The sequence below is a fragment of the Anguilla anguilla genome, chromosome 2, assembly GCF_013347855.1.
Source record: "Anguilla anguilla isolate fAngAng1 chromosome 2, fAngAng1.pri, whole genome shotgun sequence".
In the NCBI taxonomy this organism is placed as follows: domain Eukaryota; kingdom Metazoa; phylum Chordata; class Actinopteri; order Anguilliformes; family Anguillidae; genus Anguilla; species Anguilla anguilla.
Genome location: NC_049202.1, coordinates 70,893,079 through 70,909,499, shown reverse-complemented (window position 1 = coordinate 70,909,499; position 16,421 = coordinate 70,893,079). Strand labels below are relative to the sequence as shown.

Here is a 16,421-nt window from a genome sequence, read left to right as displayed (position 1 = left end):
ACGAGCCCCACCCCTCCGAGCGGCCGACTTTACGAAACCTCGGAATGCCACCGTGCAGCTGCCATGGCAACCTCAGAAGTAGAAAGGCCACATTTTTGCAATTCTCCCTCCAAGCTCAAGGCCCGTAACTCAAGGCCTCTCCAGCCCCCCTGCACTCCAGAGCAACGTAAAAAAAAAAAATGCACGGTAAAGCGCGCTTGGGCTAAACCTGGGATCGGAGGACTGCCTTTCGACCGCAAGGCCCCCCAACACTTTCCCTCACCAGACGGACACATCTTCAAGAGACCGAAAAAAAAAAAAAAAATAACCAGCTTGAGTAAAACGGGAACAGAGGAGGGCAGAGGCTGACAATAGGTGGTGGCGTCAGGGCGATCAAATACTGAGCACAGGCGGAGATTAGCAGAGCAGTACCAAGGTGGAACACAATGGCAGCATTGCTCATTTGGCCTGTGACTCAAGAGTTCCATTGACAATGCCTACCTGCCATTGTTTACGACCTTATTAAAAGTGCTTTAAAATTAGCAGGGAAAGTACAGTACGAGAGGCAATCCGTCTCTAGGGTTAACCGTACAAGAATGTAGAAACAGCAATGTACGAAAGAAAAATATTTGCTTTTTTTTTTTTGTATAGGGGGTGTGGTAAAAATAATAATGGCAATGAATCGCAGAGGAGAAAAGCTTTAAGAAACACTGAGGGAGACACTAAGGCAAGGGAGACTAATTAGACCGACAGGTTGCTATAGTAAGGACTACAAAGCCAACAGATGAAACAACAATAGCAAAGAGGACAGGGCTGTGACTAAGAAATCATGAACGAAACCAACAGCTATGAAAATATGAAGCTAAAAAAATATGCATTGTGATGCTCCAGAGCATCATTTCCAGCTGTGGTAGTTAGACACAACAACAACAACAACAACAACAAATACAGCAAAGAACAGCCAGTAGCATGGAGATCGAGTGAACAAGATTGCTAGAGCAACATCACTTTATATGACAGCACTTGTATCACAGTGTGTACAACTATGAACCAAAAATGATCCAAAAGAGCAAAATGAAAAATTAATATGCACATTTTGGGAAGGTATGTTGTTTCGGTGTTGTTGGCTTTTACAGTAGAGGGGCAATCCAAGGAAAATACTCTGCCTGGGCAGTAAAATACACACAAAAATACAAAAAGTCAGGCAAAGAAAATCAGCTTGATACGCCAGGAAAAATACAGATGACAGCTTATCAGGGTCATTGGTAAATTATAGGCACACTGTGTATCAAGGCGGGAGGAATTTTTCAATATTGTGCCATCCCCCCTGATGAAAAATAAGGACAAAAAATTGAACCCGTAAATAAAGTCCTGAAGCCAAGATATAACCTCGAGCTCACGACACCAGAGGGATTCAATGAAGGGATTGTTCTCAGACCCTGCAAAAACAAGTCATAAACAGCAGGTCACTTTGCCATTGCAAATCAATTTCGCACACGTACCACCCCCCCAAAAAAACCCTTGTAACTCCATGGAGGCTGGCCAAGCAAGGCCAAACAGAACTAGCTGAACCATGAAATGGACACAAGCCCTCGGATGCGACCGGAGACTAGGAGACGGGAACGGGAGGCTGATACAGATCTGGGGAGGAATGGTGCAGGAGGTGAAAACAGGTGCAGATAAAATTCCGCACTCAGAATTGCTAGCATGCTGTACCTGCGGTTTCAGCAGGTGTGTCGCCAGGAACACGCCCCACGCTGGTATTCACCTCACCAACACCCAATAGAGTGAGAGAGCGAGAGAGAGAGAGAGCGAACGAGACACAGAGAGAGAGAGAGAGAGAGAGAGAGCAGCCTCCTTCGATTCATCTCCTGGTGACAGTCTCACTCACTGCCCAAGACTCCTGTACAAATCATTTCTTAGGCAAGCCATTCTACCATTGCGCAACTAGTCTCGTGCACAGGTGTAAGTGACAAGCAAAACACAGAGACAGATTGACAGAAACCGGTGTTGTTTTATTTGGCCTTAAACAAAAAAAAAAAGAAACTTTAAAATCAAAAATTAATAGTTTTCCTTACAGAATTTCAAATTATTCTATCCAACATGCGAACTGAAGATATTCAAGCCATTTGGGTCATGTGACCTGCACCAGTTGGTGAACACACATTTCGTTCAACATAACACGGGGGAGGGAAAATCAAAGTTACGGGGGGGTACAGCTGTTCCCCCACCCCCCCCACGAGACGAGACAAACACAAGGCAGCTTCATAAACCGGTTCTGTGGGACAGCAGGAGCTGGTGAGACCTGGTCGTGTGTAAGGATATTGGGAGCTAAGACGAGCTCCCTTATTCTGGACAGTATTATACTGTGACCTCAGTCACATCAGCACAGGAAAAGAAGGTGGCAGAGCAACTCAATGTCTTATCAAAGTTAGAGCGCTTTAAAAAAAAAAAAAAAAAAAGAAAGAAAGAAAGAAAAAAAAAAAAAAGCAACATGACACACCCCCTAGACTGGCTGCTGCCTCCACCGTTGATACTATAAGCATGTTCAAGAGTTCAAGAATGAGGGATCTGTGCGCTGTTGAGGACAGCATTAAGCAGTGTTACAGAGGGAGGAGGAAGAGGAAGCTACATGGAGATTCATAGTGAGAAAGTTTCCTTCTGCCATTGATAAAGTTCAAATTTCATCCACGCAGCAAAGCAGGTATTACATGGATCAGTACGACAAGCCTTTAACAGATTTAAAACGTGTTACTATCCATTATGAACAAGAGAATTCGGGTAACAGGGAACTGAAATTCATGTGTGGGGTTGTCACCACTCCTTAAACCACGTGTGGAATCAAACTAAAAGAACAAACTTCCACGAGTTGCTCTCGCATTGTTAAGTATGGCAATCACAGTCAGTTGTGTTGTTGTTTCACAAAAGGATTAAATTCTCATCACCCTCAAGAGAACCGTGAATATGCTCCACCGTTGTCTGCAATTACCCGGCTAAACACTGTAATCAAGGCAAATTGACAAAGAATACCGACATTAACACTGGTTACAAGAAAAGGCGCATTTAGAGTTTAAAATTATATTTCGGTTAATTAAAAGTTTCTATCTATATTTTGTTTTCCTTTTTACCCCCCCCCTAGATGTGGCAGGTGCTGATGGTCACATGGAGATTCTGAAGTCGGGGGGGCGGGTGGGGGTTGGATGAGTTCCAGACCTCAGAATCCAGACTGAACCAGCACCTCTAGAGCCCACGCATCATTCTGGGGGCCGTGGTAACCAACCCTGTCCCTGGAGATCTACCATCCTGTAGGTTCTCACTTCAACCCTAATTTTGGCACACCTGACTCTACTAACTAGCAGCGAAACAAGACATCTGGCTGTTGAATAGGTGTGTGCTTTGTTATTGGGTTGGAATGAAAAACCCTCAGGACGATAGATCTCCGGGAACGGGGGTTGGTTGCCATTGTTCCAGGGGACTGGGCAGCCGCTGCACCTCCGGCCCGAAATCCCAGAGGTCCCGGGGGTCCCGGGTTTAGCTGCCGAAGCCGAAGATCCCCTTGATATAGCCGGTCAGGCCGCCCTTGCCCTTCTGCTCCACCTTGTCGTCCAGGGGCGGGAAGGCCACGTGGTTGAGGGCCAGGTCGAAGAACAGAGGCTTGCAGGGCACCGGCTGGAAGTCCGGGGGGAACGGCACCAGATTGGGCTGCTTCCCCAGGAGGGCGGGGTCCAGGTGGAAGGCCTCCAGCCGCTCACACAGGGGCTGCACGGATTGGAGGAGGAGGAGAGAGACAAACCGTAAGAGCTATGAAGTGAAATGACAAAAACGGAGAAACGCAGGCTAAGAAAATATATCATGGGGCTAGATAAGATATCGGACCAAGACATGGCACAGAATGCATTTATGACGTACATCTGGCATCAATACTATGGTCGTTGTGTTAATTAGGATAAACTAGTTGTTTTTTTTTTGTTTGTTTTTTTAACCCAATCAGTCAAACAAAAATCACATCAAGTTCAGCCTTGAGTAAAACATGCATGGAGCTAAACCACAGATATCGGTGTGCCTGGCACAAGGTCAGAGAAAGCAGACATCTAGTCTAACAACTTTCATTTAAACCGACAGAATCTTTCTACAGGCAGCACGGCATATTCAGTAGAGGCTGAAAAGTTACTGCCTGGATGTAATGCGGGTAGGCGTCGCTCGGTTCACAGCCATGGTGAAAGCAATAAAGTTTTCCATACAATTTCTCTTAATGCTGCTTATACACACGCTCGATATGCAGCTCATTTCAAAAAAATATAAGCTACAATGGGAATATCAGCTACACGTTAACATTTAAAAAAAAAAAAATTTTTTTACTGAGATCTGTCGGTTTCTACTTTAGATGGTGCGGCGCACGTCACAGGCAGCAGCGATAGCAGAATCACGTGGTCACATTCCAAACCACTCCCTGGTCCCAACCTATCCCCGGAATGAGGCCCAGCAATAGCTAGCAAAGACACCACACTGCTACAGGTCAGCAGGCAGCACCCACGGGAAGGTCATTTGGGCCACGGTGAAGCCCTCCACGGTGCTTTATTTACTGCACGACGTTTCAATCGGACGTTTTTAAACAACGTCAACGTCCGGAATCGATTAAAAATGAGGATAAAATCCGATTGACATGGAGAGGAGGGAAATGTTTTAAAAGGAGAAAATTTATTGTGGAGCCGAAGGGCTGAGCTACAGTGGCGTTGAAGCTTCTCGCACAAAGATGAACGAAAACTTGAAACAATAAAACTGACCAGAGCCCAACACTACAGTTCCTATCCTCCACACAGTTCCATACACAGATCTGCAGTTCCACCTTTATTGTGTATTTAAATAGTTAGGATTAAGGCCCCACATGTCCCACATGCACTGTGGATGGATATACCCAATTTGGCAGGGGTCCTGGCTCTTACCTTATTGTCCTTCACCTGCAATTGCTGAGGAGCTTCTGCAGCGTCCCCAGTGTCTAGGGGGCAAACACACACACACACACACACGCACACGCACTTTAACATGTCATGTAGAAAAAACAAAAAACAGTGCCGCCAAAGACCTCAGACACATTGTGAGGTCTACTGCATCTCTGGCCATGGGGGGGGGGGGGGGGGGGGCTGCAAAACTGACAGTACTTTCCACACTTGCAGTACATAACAGGGAGTCTTTAATACAAAAACGTACTCTCATATCAATTCCAAATATGAAAGGCAGACTATGTACTGCTAGAATACACCAAGTCGAAATATATCAAAAGGGAACAAGATGGTGCAATTGAAGCACCCCCCCGCTCTCCCTGAAGTTCACCCTCTTAGTTAGAAATTCCATTTTCACAGCTCAAGTAAAGCCGTTTGGATAGTTAAGCTAACCTGCCATATTTGGAATAGTATGCTGACAGCTAGCTGAGATTTCCTTTTCAAAGTCTATTTGCCTCTCTGACCAGCATGAGGGAAGGAAAAGTGGAGCAACCAGTCGAGTATTAAATCAATCAGTACTATAACCCAACCAGTTTCACACCCTACGTACGAGATCAAATGAGATTGAGCTGTCCGTTTCCTTTTCTGTAGTAAAGCATGATTTACCAAGAACTCCTGAGGGCAACAGAGCTTTGAATGAGGAGTGCTCATACTGGAAACAAGTATGCCATTCAAGACACTCTGTGGTGTAATTTGGGCCTCAAAAAATGGGCCTCTCATTATGACCAGCTATACTTCCACCCACCCAAGATGGCTGCCTTCCTCTCATTATGACCAGCTAAACTTCCACCCACCCAAGATGGCTGCCTTCCTCTCATTATGACCAGCTAAACTTCGACCCACCCAAGATGGCTGCCGCCTGCAGGGAGTATTTCTCAGCGTTGACTTCGGAGATCAACTCCTGCACATCAGGGAGGTCCTGCACATCAGAGGGAGAGGGGAAGGAGGAGGGTTCACACAAAAGCTGGATAAAACACTCCTGCAATCAAAGTTTTGGCACTGACATTTTCATAAACTTGAATCGGTAGAAATTAGTTCCATACAGTGTCAAATAAACCTTGAGACAGCATTTAAAAAGTCAATTAAAAAATATATACAAAACAAAAAAAGATATACAACATGCAACAGCATGGTGAATTAGGCATTGGATAAGATAACCTTTCATTTCACAAACAGAGGTCACCTCCCAAAGCTGTAATGGTTATTTCAGCAAACTTTTCTAAGGCTACTCCAATCTTGGTGGGTCCTTCCAACCAATAAAAAAAAGTCTGCCATATCAGGACACAGCATCATAGGTTCAATTCCCCATTGAGTTTCATGTTCTCCATGTCCTTTATACAATTAGTGCAGGCTGACGAGAAAAGACTTGAGACGCTACCAGTATGAGATCTTAAGCCACTGTATGTCAAACAAGGCATCTATTGTGTTCGCGGACAAAGAGGAGCTCCAACCTGGAGACGGTTGTTCAGGCTCTTGGCCTTGGACTGCACCTCGCGGGCATACTTCAGCACCCGCTCGTACAGGACCAGCGCCTCGCTCCACTTCTTCACCAGCACGTAGGATTGGGCAATGAAGAAGCACCTGCCAGGAGAGGAGAGGAGGGGGGTGGGGTGGGGAGGGACCGACTCACTGACTATGAAAATGTACCAGTTTCACAGGCCGACAGGAGGAAACCGATCTGCGTTGTTTGCACACACGTCACATGCATACATAACATACTTTAAGGCTGTTAATATTGCCAGAGTAGTAATTCATAGCCATGCATTCTCCCACAGCGTCAGTGCTCCCGCAGCACCTGAGGGGAGAAAGCTTCAGCCTCTCGCTCACACCTGCAGAGCGTCTGCTGGAAGAGCTCTCTCAGCAACCGGGCCTCAAGCTCACATCAAATCACTGTACCTGAAATCACCCCACCCTCAGTGTTTGGTGGACCCTGCTTGAACTCATCCTGAAAAGTTTCACTGCAGTCGGGACAGGAATACGCGCTCACCTGTAGGCCTTGTAGACCAGAGTCTTCAGGGAGACCTCCTTCTGGAAGGTGTGGTCCTCCTCCAGACCCTGCAGGGCCGACAGCTCAGCCAGACTCTGTGGGGGGGGGAGGGGAAGAGAGATGAGGAACATTACATCCCTCACAGGACAGTAACAATGACTCCTGCTCAGCTGAATTATACCTGAAGTTCACTCCTGCTCAACGTGAGGAAGTCGGCGAGCCGGCTGCTGGCTGTCCGGCAGTAGCGCTAGCCCCAGCAGTAGCGCCAGCGCTAGCCCCAGCAGTAGCCCCAGCGCTAGCCCCAGCAGTAGCCCCAGCGCTAGCCCCAGCGCTGGTCCCAGCAGTAGCCCCAGCGCTAGCCCCAGCAGTAGCCCCAGCGCTGGTCCCAGCAGTAGCCCCAGCGCTGGTCCCAGCAGTAGCCCCAGCGCTAGTCACAGCGCTACCCCCAGCAGTAGCCACAGCGCTACCCCCAGCAGTAGCTCCAGCAGTAGCCCCAGCGTTAGCCCCAGCGGTAGCCCCAGCAGTAGCCCCAGCAGTAGCCCCAGCAGTAGCCCCAGCAGCAGCCCCAGCGCTAGTCCCAGCAGCAGCCCCAGCAGCAGCCCCAGGCCGGCGCTAGCTCCAGCAGTAGCCCCAGCAGTAGCCCCAGTGCTAGCCCCAGCAGTAGCCCCAGCAGTAGCCCCAGCAGTAGACCCAGCAGTAGCCCCAGCAGTAGCCCCAGGCCGGCGTTAGCCCCAGCAGCAGCCCCAGCAGCAGCCCCAGGCCGGCGCTCGCGTACCTGCAGGATGATGTCGTAGAGGCGGATCAGGTCCTGCGGCCGCGGGCCCCTCTTGCTCTCGTCGGGCTGCGGCTCCTTCAGCTTGCCGTGCAGCGCGTGGGCCATGCTCTCGTTGCGCTTCACCACCGTGCACAGCTTGATGTAGGTCAGATAGCTGCGGGCGCACAGACACACACACACACACACACACACACAGGGGGATTACGCCCACGCTCTGCACTGCAAAAGGACAGAGCAGCACAGCACAGCACAGCACAGCACAGCACTGCACAGCACTCCAAAGGACAGAGCACCAGAGGCCTTGCTCACCTGTGCAGGTACTGCAGGTTGGAGACCTTCCCAGTGTCGGCATCCACAGCCCTCTCCCTCTGCTTCTGTGGTTAAGCGCACGATGTTTACACAGGCAGGCCGTTACTGTGTGCTCTCAGGATGCGTGTGTATTTAACCTGCTATCTGGGGGATTCAGGCCTGGCGTTTGCTCTGTTTGCTCTGTCTTCCTGCCTTGCTACTCTGTTAAGTGTCTTTTTGTGACAGTTCTCTGTAAAAAGTGCTATACGAATTGAACTGAACTGAACTGAAATTGAACTAAATTGACCTGAATTGAACCGAATGTGTGCAGAGTGGGGGTCCCGCCCTACCGCATCGGACTTTATCTCCTCCCGCACGGCCTGGATGGTGTCCCGGCACTCCGCCAGCAGGGTCTCATACAGACGCTCCTTCGTGTCCTCATTGGCTGCCTGTTTGAGGTCGACACCAGCGGAGTTTCACACATCACAACCAGGCACCGTCTGCTCCACCAAAACGGCACAAATTCACACAGCTCTGAATCTCATTGGCTGCCTGTTAAAATTCACACAGCTCTGAATCTCATTGGCTGCCTGTTAAATTCACGCATCTCTCAACCTTACGGTCATATTAAATATTCACGATGAACGAAAAAAGCGAACATATTTTCTCGCCTTATGCCGAAGAAGTAAGAACATCCTATGAACTCACGCGAACCAAAGCATGCTCACACAACCAAACTAATTCATACTAATTAGAAAGGAAAAATAATACAGGTGTTGAGTGAACATTGATCTATAGTCATATACTGCCAGGCAAGGGATTTTCAAATGATAAAAAAGCACTGCAAAAGAAAATGGATTTAATTAAAGAAACTTTAATTAAATTTAATTAAAGTCCTAAACACGGTCCCGAGTTTGAATGCAGTATCCGCAAGTATCTCTCCATTTCTGTGCCACGCCCTCTTTTGTAGACAACGCAAACGGATAGTATTTTTAATTTGTTGAAATTCTGGTAAAGTAACATTTTTTCGCCCTGATTTTGCAATTACACCACTCGAGTGTAGGCGGAGGAGAATCTCACAGCAGTGAAGATGCCTTTACAGAAAACACTTCCAACTCCAAAATCAAAGCAATATTTCTGCGATTGGGAGATCGGGTCATCCCATGGGGAGCGGTGGTCTCTTCCGGAGTTCAAAATAATTTACTCTACTCAGGAAGAACACTGGCCTTCAAAGACATTCCTGGAATACTAACGAGGTGAGAAAATAAGACTGCAACACAATGACCAACAAAAAAAACAAGACCAGGCGAAAACCTAGTATATGGCTGGACCTAACACACGTAATCTGGGCGACCAACGGTGTAACTTCATCACTCACTCAGTCAGTCACAGACATTCGCGTTTGTAGGGCTGGCCCCGCTGTTGCGAAGCTACATGCTAGATGGTTGCTTTTTCTGGGAAGTTTGTGTTGCATAAGCGTGTCCACCATCTACAATGCCAGTGTATGCTCTTCAATTAAAACTACCAAGGCATACACACTATACACTGGATAACATCAGTTGGCAGACCCTTATAGAAGAACACACAGTTGGTGTTACGTGACCGAGGGTAGTGTACACAAGGAAAATGCCATCACGGGTTTGAATGCTAGAGATGTCACTGGACAGGTTTCCTCCACATTCCTGCTCTGCCAGAGCCCCCAGACCGACTAGAGAACGGGTTCATTCATAAATGGAGATGTTTGCTCTCCCATGTCCATCAACAGTGCTGTGGTGCATTCTCCAGTCTGGCCCTCACAGTACAACACTGTATTACACACTTATGATGATCTGAAAGCAAAAGCATTTTTGGACATGTGACTGTTGCAGTGGCCTTAGCAGAGGCCACCTTGCCAACAACGATAATGCGTAATGCGATAATGGTAATAAGCATAAAAATGCAGCACGTATAAAAATACAACTGCACAAAAGCATTAGAGACACGTTCGGGTGTTCTAGATAGTTAAGAGACTTTGTCACCTGGTGCCACCCAAACATGCAGAACTCCCTGCCAGCTCCTCCCAAGACAAACCCAACTGGGCCGACCGGTTTTCATCCCCCTCCCACCCAACAGTGGCTTACTGAGAAGGGAGGGGTAAGAGGCCAAACCTGTCTCTGAGAACTACCCGCTGAGCGAATCCTGCCTCGTGCTCAGCGCTACACCTAGCTGCCAATACAGGCTTGCCGGGGGGAACGGAGATCATTAAAAAATAAAAAAAAAGTCATAGCCCTTCGTGGCTTTCTTGACCAGTGGCTCCAATTAAGACCCACCGTCGAAATCTTTAAAACCGTTCTTCCACCATAAATCAGAGGGGGGAAACTAAATCAAATGCACAAAAAATATATTTTAAAAAAAAGGAGGAGGGGAAAAAGAAAAAAAAACTCATCATAAAAACAAACATTTCAGGCTGGGGCCTGTATGATGATAATGAATCTCTCTGCAGTGCTATTCCCACACTAGAACACCCCGGGACAGGAAATCTGCACCTCCAAATTTGCATAAGAGGATGGCCCAAGGGACAAGTTACCAAATCCCAGCACTTTTTGGTAATTTGTATTTGTCCTAATAATGTAGCTTATTCTTCTGCCTAGTTGGCTTTGCAGAGGTTAGGTCAGAATAGTGTCCACTGTGTGAACTAAACTGTGTTCTTGGCTAGAAATAGCTGTACAAAATAAGTATTGTATCTTATTGAACCTGTGTTCAGTAGTTGTCCATGACCATGAAATGCACTTTTTGTACGTCGCTTTGGATAAAAGCGTCTGCCAAATGAATGTAATGTAAATGTAATGTAACAAGTGAAAAAAAATAAAAATAATAAAAAAATAAAAAATATGTAAGGCTTTAAAAAGAGGATTAATAAAGACTTCAAAAGAACTGCCGTAATGGTGCGTAGTGGCGCCTCATTCAGCGTCATTCCCTTTTGGTTTCTGTGCGCCCTGCCCTCTACCCCCTGCACCCTGTTCCAAATACCGACAATAAAGCAGCCTCCATTATCTGCAGACCGGACGGCACAATCGCACAAACTGGGCCGAGCACCGCAGTCGAGAACCACGCCTCTGGCGCAGAGGACAGTGAGAATTTTGCTTTTGTTGAACGAAGCGAAGATTTTTTAGGACTTTCAGGATTTAAGGTCGAATATCAAAGTCCCTCTGCAATTTTGCTATTTTAGACATAGGTGCGAGGAGGTTTGTGGGGAAGAGAGGCCTGTCATATTTTTTTAAACGACACTATTAAGATTAAGGTTCCTGTGGAGTTGGCTTCAGCCAATAGACGTCAGCCGGTGATGGAATGAAAGTCAGTTGTGACAGTGAGCGTGCCAGGGCCATGACTCGATCTCAGGGTGTGGCAGGCGCAACTGGGAGAGGCTGCTCCGGGGTGGGGGGGGGGGGGTGGGTGGGAAGATTCACTCTCACAGGAACCGCCAGTTTCACCCGAGTCTCCAGGAAGAGAGCTCCCCCTGGTGAGCAGGGGTGGAAGACATAACTGCGACATCAAAAAACACCTACAAGACCGGTAAAGCCCTTTACGACTGTCAAATACCTCGACCAATTTACACTGAGGGCAGATGACACACTTATGGACAGGACAACTGCAGAACTGGAAGTGGGGGGCGATGTACCACAAGCTGTCAAATGGAAATTTAAGTACAATGTACTCACCCTATGACCTGGCACAGCACACCGAGCACAACGGCATCACCCACTATATTAATGCTGCCTGCTCTGGCAATATTTAATGGATAAACATGGAATGGATAAACATGGAAAATGACAAGGCACACAAGTTTCAAGCTGTGGCATGGCGCAGTGTCCACTGACAAAGGGTTAGGGCAGGGTGAACTAAGAGCACTAGATTGGGAAGAAAATGGCGTATACCAGTCTTAAAAAAAAAAAAAAAAAAAAAAAAAAAAAAATTACAAAATTATAATAATAAATACATTTAATGAACAACATCTTGGCTTTGACCATCTAAGAGATGTAGGACAGACGAGCGCTCAGCCATACTGCCATAGTGCCTGGATGTAAAGGGATATAAAGTGAATTTCCCCCCACAGATTATACAAATACAGAAAGCGCTGAAATACCAGCAGGATGTGACTGAAGGGCAGATGGGGTATATTAACTCCTCCATATTAAAAATCAAAGTGCTGCCCTGCAGACACCAGTCCAGCCACAGAGGCCCGACTGCCCTTCCACCTAAAATGACAATATGCTAAATAAATTTAAGTAATTAATGTACGCGTTTATACCATAGACTGTATAAAAATAGGTTTATACGGGGCAGCACTGCAGTGCAATTACTGAAGTGTGAGATGCTCATCCAGAATTATCACTGAAGTAAATATCCAGCTGTAAAAAAAAGTTACGTACAAACTATTGAGTAAGTTGCACACACTGATTTGGACGAGAGCAAGCTCTGAGCAACGAATAATCATGTGCAGAACCAACGTATTTTAAGCTCTAGTGAAGGTAACATTACGCCATGCCGTGCATGGGGTGTGTGACTGTCGGCAGCACAGGGGGGGACATTACATCAGAGCACGATGAAATGCCCCATACTGCCCTCGTGTACGGCTTTTAACCATGTCCAACTGTCTTTACGCTGTCACTATTGCCGACTGCATTTTCCTTGGGTTTTTTTTTTTTTTTTTTTTTGCATCTTTCTTGATTGCGTGTGTCCACAGTCAGACAGCCTTTTCAACTGCTAGACGGGCCAAAGGCAATTTTCCAGTCGTTTGGACAAATAAAGTGGTATTCTATTCTATTCTACTCCATCCTATTTTGGCATTTAACAGAAGCTCCGCACCCCAAGTCTGATTTACACCAATTTACACACAATCCATTTTTGCACAGCTGGATATTCTACTGCAGAATTCTAGGACGGACGTGCAGGAGCTCGGGGTGCCACGCCCGGCCCCCGGACAGCGCTGCGCGAGGCGGGACAGACCTGTGCGATGGCCGCCTCGGTGTCGCCCAGGCCCAGGAGGAAGATGCGGGCCTTGTCGATCTTCACCGGCACCGTGCGCCCGCGCCACTCCACCTCGCTCATGGTGGCGGCCTGCTTCGCCCGCGTCTGGGTGATCAGGGTCTGCCAGGGGACGTGGGCACAGGGCACAGCAGGAGGGGGAAAAGAGCAAGAGGGAGGGGGGGGGTGGTTTGCTAATGAAAAAGGACTCTGCTGAACAACTCCACGAATACATCAAACGAGAGCACGGATAGTGCCACTGTTACAATAGAGCACATGAAACTGATTTATGAAAAGCAAGTTATTAAAATCAGCTCTCTGAACCCATACATAAGACATTACGGATATCCTGGGTAAATGCATAACTTACACAAACATAAAACTGGGAAAAAAAAAAAGGTTTACTAAATAACACTAGTTCCCCTTGTATTGCAAGCTTACGATTTCATAAGAGCCATCAGCTATGTTTTATGATATGAACTGTATGCATTTCCAAGACCTACCAGCAATCATGCAATACAACACTTTATTGTATGCTTTGTGTAACTTGAGCTTAAATTGCAGCCCATTTGCACAGTCATCGAATCCATATATCTAAAGCAACATTTTAAATGCTTAAATATCCAGTTCAGGCAATTAGGTGCAACTTAAGCCATAAAGAGTGGACAAGTCTTCAGTATTTTTTTTTTTGTGTGCGGAAGACAGCACAAAGCTGGCTGGTATGGAATATAAAACAGAAAAGGGGTGCTTAGCCGAAAAGCCAACCAGCGCCAAGATGGTTAAGGAGCTCGTCTTCCAGGAAAAGCAGCCATGAGGCCCCACTAACCTCCAGTTTTTCAGCCATCATGCCTCCACCCCCTCCAGCACTCAGCCTCATCTGCATCAGGTCATTCATGGCGTTCTGGTCACCTACAATCAGAGCAGCGGATATGGGTTAACTGGGGGCCAGGGCGGGGGGGGGGGGGGGGGGGGGGGGGGGGGGGGGGCAGTCCAATGCACTATGTCACTGTCACCAGGCAATGTGGTGGAGAGTGGGGCACTCACCAATGTTGTAGGCACAGTAGCGGATGTTGGGGGAGATCTCCTCCACACGCTGGTGGTACAACACTGCCAGCTCTTCCGTGAAGGCGCTAGCCAGTTTCTCATAGATTGTTCTGGAAAAGGACGTGGGGGGGAAAAAAAAAAAAAAAAAAAAAAAAAACAAATCATCACCTGGACACATAATTGGAGTTTTGAACATTAAGTAGTACAGGGACATTAATAAGCTTTGACATTACACGTCATCAAGCATCAAAACTGGTTTATAAAATCAATCGGGATAATGACACCATTCAGGGAACCGAAGCAGTCACCAATCAACATGACGGCCAATTAACACTTCATAAACTGCCTTTGAGTTTTTAAATTGTACGTTTCAACGGTATCGTTAGTGTCTTCAGGAGGCTTCAGACATACTTGCACTTATTGAAGGCCTCCATCGCAGCTTTCCACTGCTGCAGCTCAAACTGCACCATCCCAGAGAGGTAGGAAGTGTAGGCCTGTGGACGAAACACACAAGTCAGCCGGGCGGCAGGTCGGAGAGGAGCCCGCCGGGTTCGCACGCCCGCTCTCGGGGAGGAGCACGACGGCTCTCACCTGGGCCTCCAGCTTGGTCTTGGCATCCACGCGGTGACTCTCGCACAGGCGCCCGAGGTGCTCTCCGTGCTTGGCGGCCTTACGCAGGCGCGAGAGCAGGTGGAAGCGCTTGCGAGGCTCGGTGTTGGCCTCCTGCTTCAGCTGCATGGCATAGCTCCAGGCCCGCTCAGCCTCCATCAGGACAAGAAGCAGGTATCTGCAGCAGGAGACGACACTTGTTGTGGTCATTACGGAAACTAGCTTGATTGAGCGGTAAACCGTTAGCGGAAAAGCGCACCGGTTAACGAAATATAAACGCGTTCTTCATGTGCAGCAATTGTGTACCTGTTATCAGACAGCATCTCCACAGTGACTTTCTTCCCGGTGAACTTGTGCCGGTTTCCCATTCTGAAGCCCAGGGTCTTGCGAAGACGGCGCATGCGTCGAGAACAGTACCCCCTTTGGAAAATGGAATTTATTCGTCAATTTGTGTCATACCTAGTCCCCGATGGACATGTCCTTCTACGCCATTACAGCAGTCCTCACCTGTATCGCTGATAATCCCCATGTCTCAAACCGTGCTGCTGCTGGGATTCCTTAATTATCTGCAGAACTATATTGGTCGTGTGTTAAGGATAGGCTAAAACCTTGTAATAACCAAAACAAAAAAGGATGCATTTGAGACAATTAGTGATATAAAACGTTATAATGATGCCTGCTACATGTGAGGGGCAAAACTGAGGACAATTTTGAAATAATTATTGCAGCAACACACAATGCATGTTGGACAAAGACCTTCCTACATCAAATGAACAGCTAAATACTGGCGTGCTTATAACGATTTATGAAGTTACGGTACGTAGCTACCCAACTTAACAACAGACAAGACATATGGCGGCCTTAGTTTGATTAACTATGTTCAATTTGAGAAAATGTTCGAAATGCCTCGTTGCCATCGTTAATTATTTGTTGAGGTTAGCGGGCACGCTAACGCTGCATTAAAATCAGTATTTTAAAAATTCTAAAAATCTGATTCAAAATTAATAGAAGCACATATAAAAGGTAACCACTGGAAATGCGACCATCACGCCTGTCCGTAAAGACATGCATTACAGAAACGTGAAAACAATGTGTAAACAACTATGATACTAATGACACGTAGACTAAGTAACTCAACTAGCAAGCCATGATCGCTAGCTAACAGCCTCCTCGGCTAGCAAGGTAACGTTAGTTGGCCAGCGCATTAACACCCAAGTTAGAGAAACCGTCACATATATTTAGCAACCTGTGAATAAGAACCACACAAAAAAAGATGTATACAGTAGTTAGGATACTTTCTAATCCGAGCCCCTCATCGCCGGAATTCTCCTTTTTCTCGTCCATTCCGGCTAATTTAGCCTCGACGTGCTTCTCTACAGCCATCCTTCCACAAGCGGAACATACGCAAATGCACCGGAAACAAAAAGAAATTAAGGTCAACTTTAAAGGGAGGAGCCTAACTTGGCCCTATTTGTTGTGGATACATGTGATGATGCCTTTTTATACGGTCTATTGATGATGCCCGATCAGCTTGATCTCAAAAAAATATGTCACAATGTGTCTTGCAAATTAATACGGACTACAACATTTTCACACATTCTCAGAATATGACTAATTTTTCCGTTATGCTTGGCAGGCTGATGCTACCTGAAAACATTGAAGTATACAGTTGTAACTCAAAATGATAAATGTTTTACAACAGACTAATCTCCTGAAAAATGCATGTTGGTTTTAA

General features: G+C 46.9%; 1 protein-coding gene across 2 annotated transcripts; it reads right to left on the bottom strand.

Annotated features, from left to right (window-relative positions):
- Window positions 1-1,973: 1,973 nt before the first annotated feature.
- srp68 (signal recognition particle 68) lies at window positions 1,974-16,111 on the bottom strand. 2 transcript variants are annotated; one of them, XM_035402917.1, is made up of 16 exons: window positions 15,982-16,111; window positions 15,194-15,260; window positions 14,993-15,106; window positions 14,669-14,864; window positions 14,489-14,571; window positions 14,078-14,187; window positions 13,860-13,942; window positions 13,016-13,156; window positions 8,380-8,478; window positions 8,051-8,115; window positions 7,742-7,895; window positions 6,967-7,061; window positions 6,431-6,560; window positions 5,823-5,898; window positions 4,923-4,975; window positions 1,974-3,738 (listed from the first exon to the last, which is right to left on the bottom strand). In XM_035402917.1, exons 1-16 carry the CDS (start codon window positions 16,067-16,069, stop codon window positions 3,511-3,513), a joined length of 1,782 nt encoding a protein of 593 aa, XP_035258808.1. In that variant the 5' UTR covers window positions 16,070-16,111; the 3' UTR covers window positions 1,974-3,510. The 2 variants fall into 2 exon arrangements, with proteins under 2 accessions (XP_035258808.1, XP_035258809.1); XM_035402918.1 differs by having other exon boundaries at window positions 8,051-8,112.
- Between the last annotated feature and the right edge of the window lie 310 nt (window positions 16,112-16,421).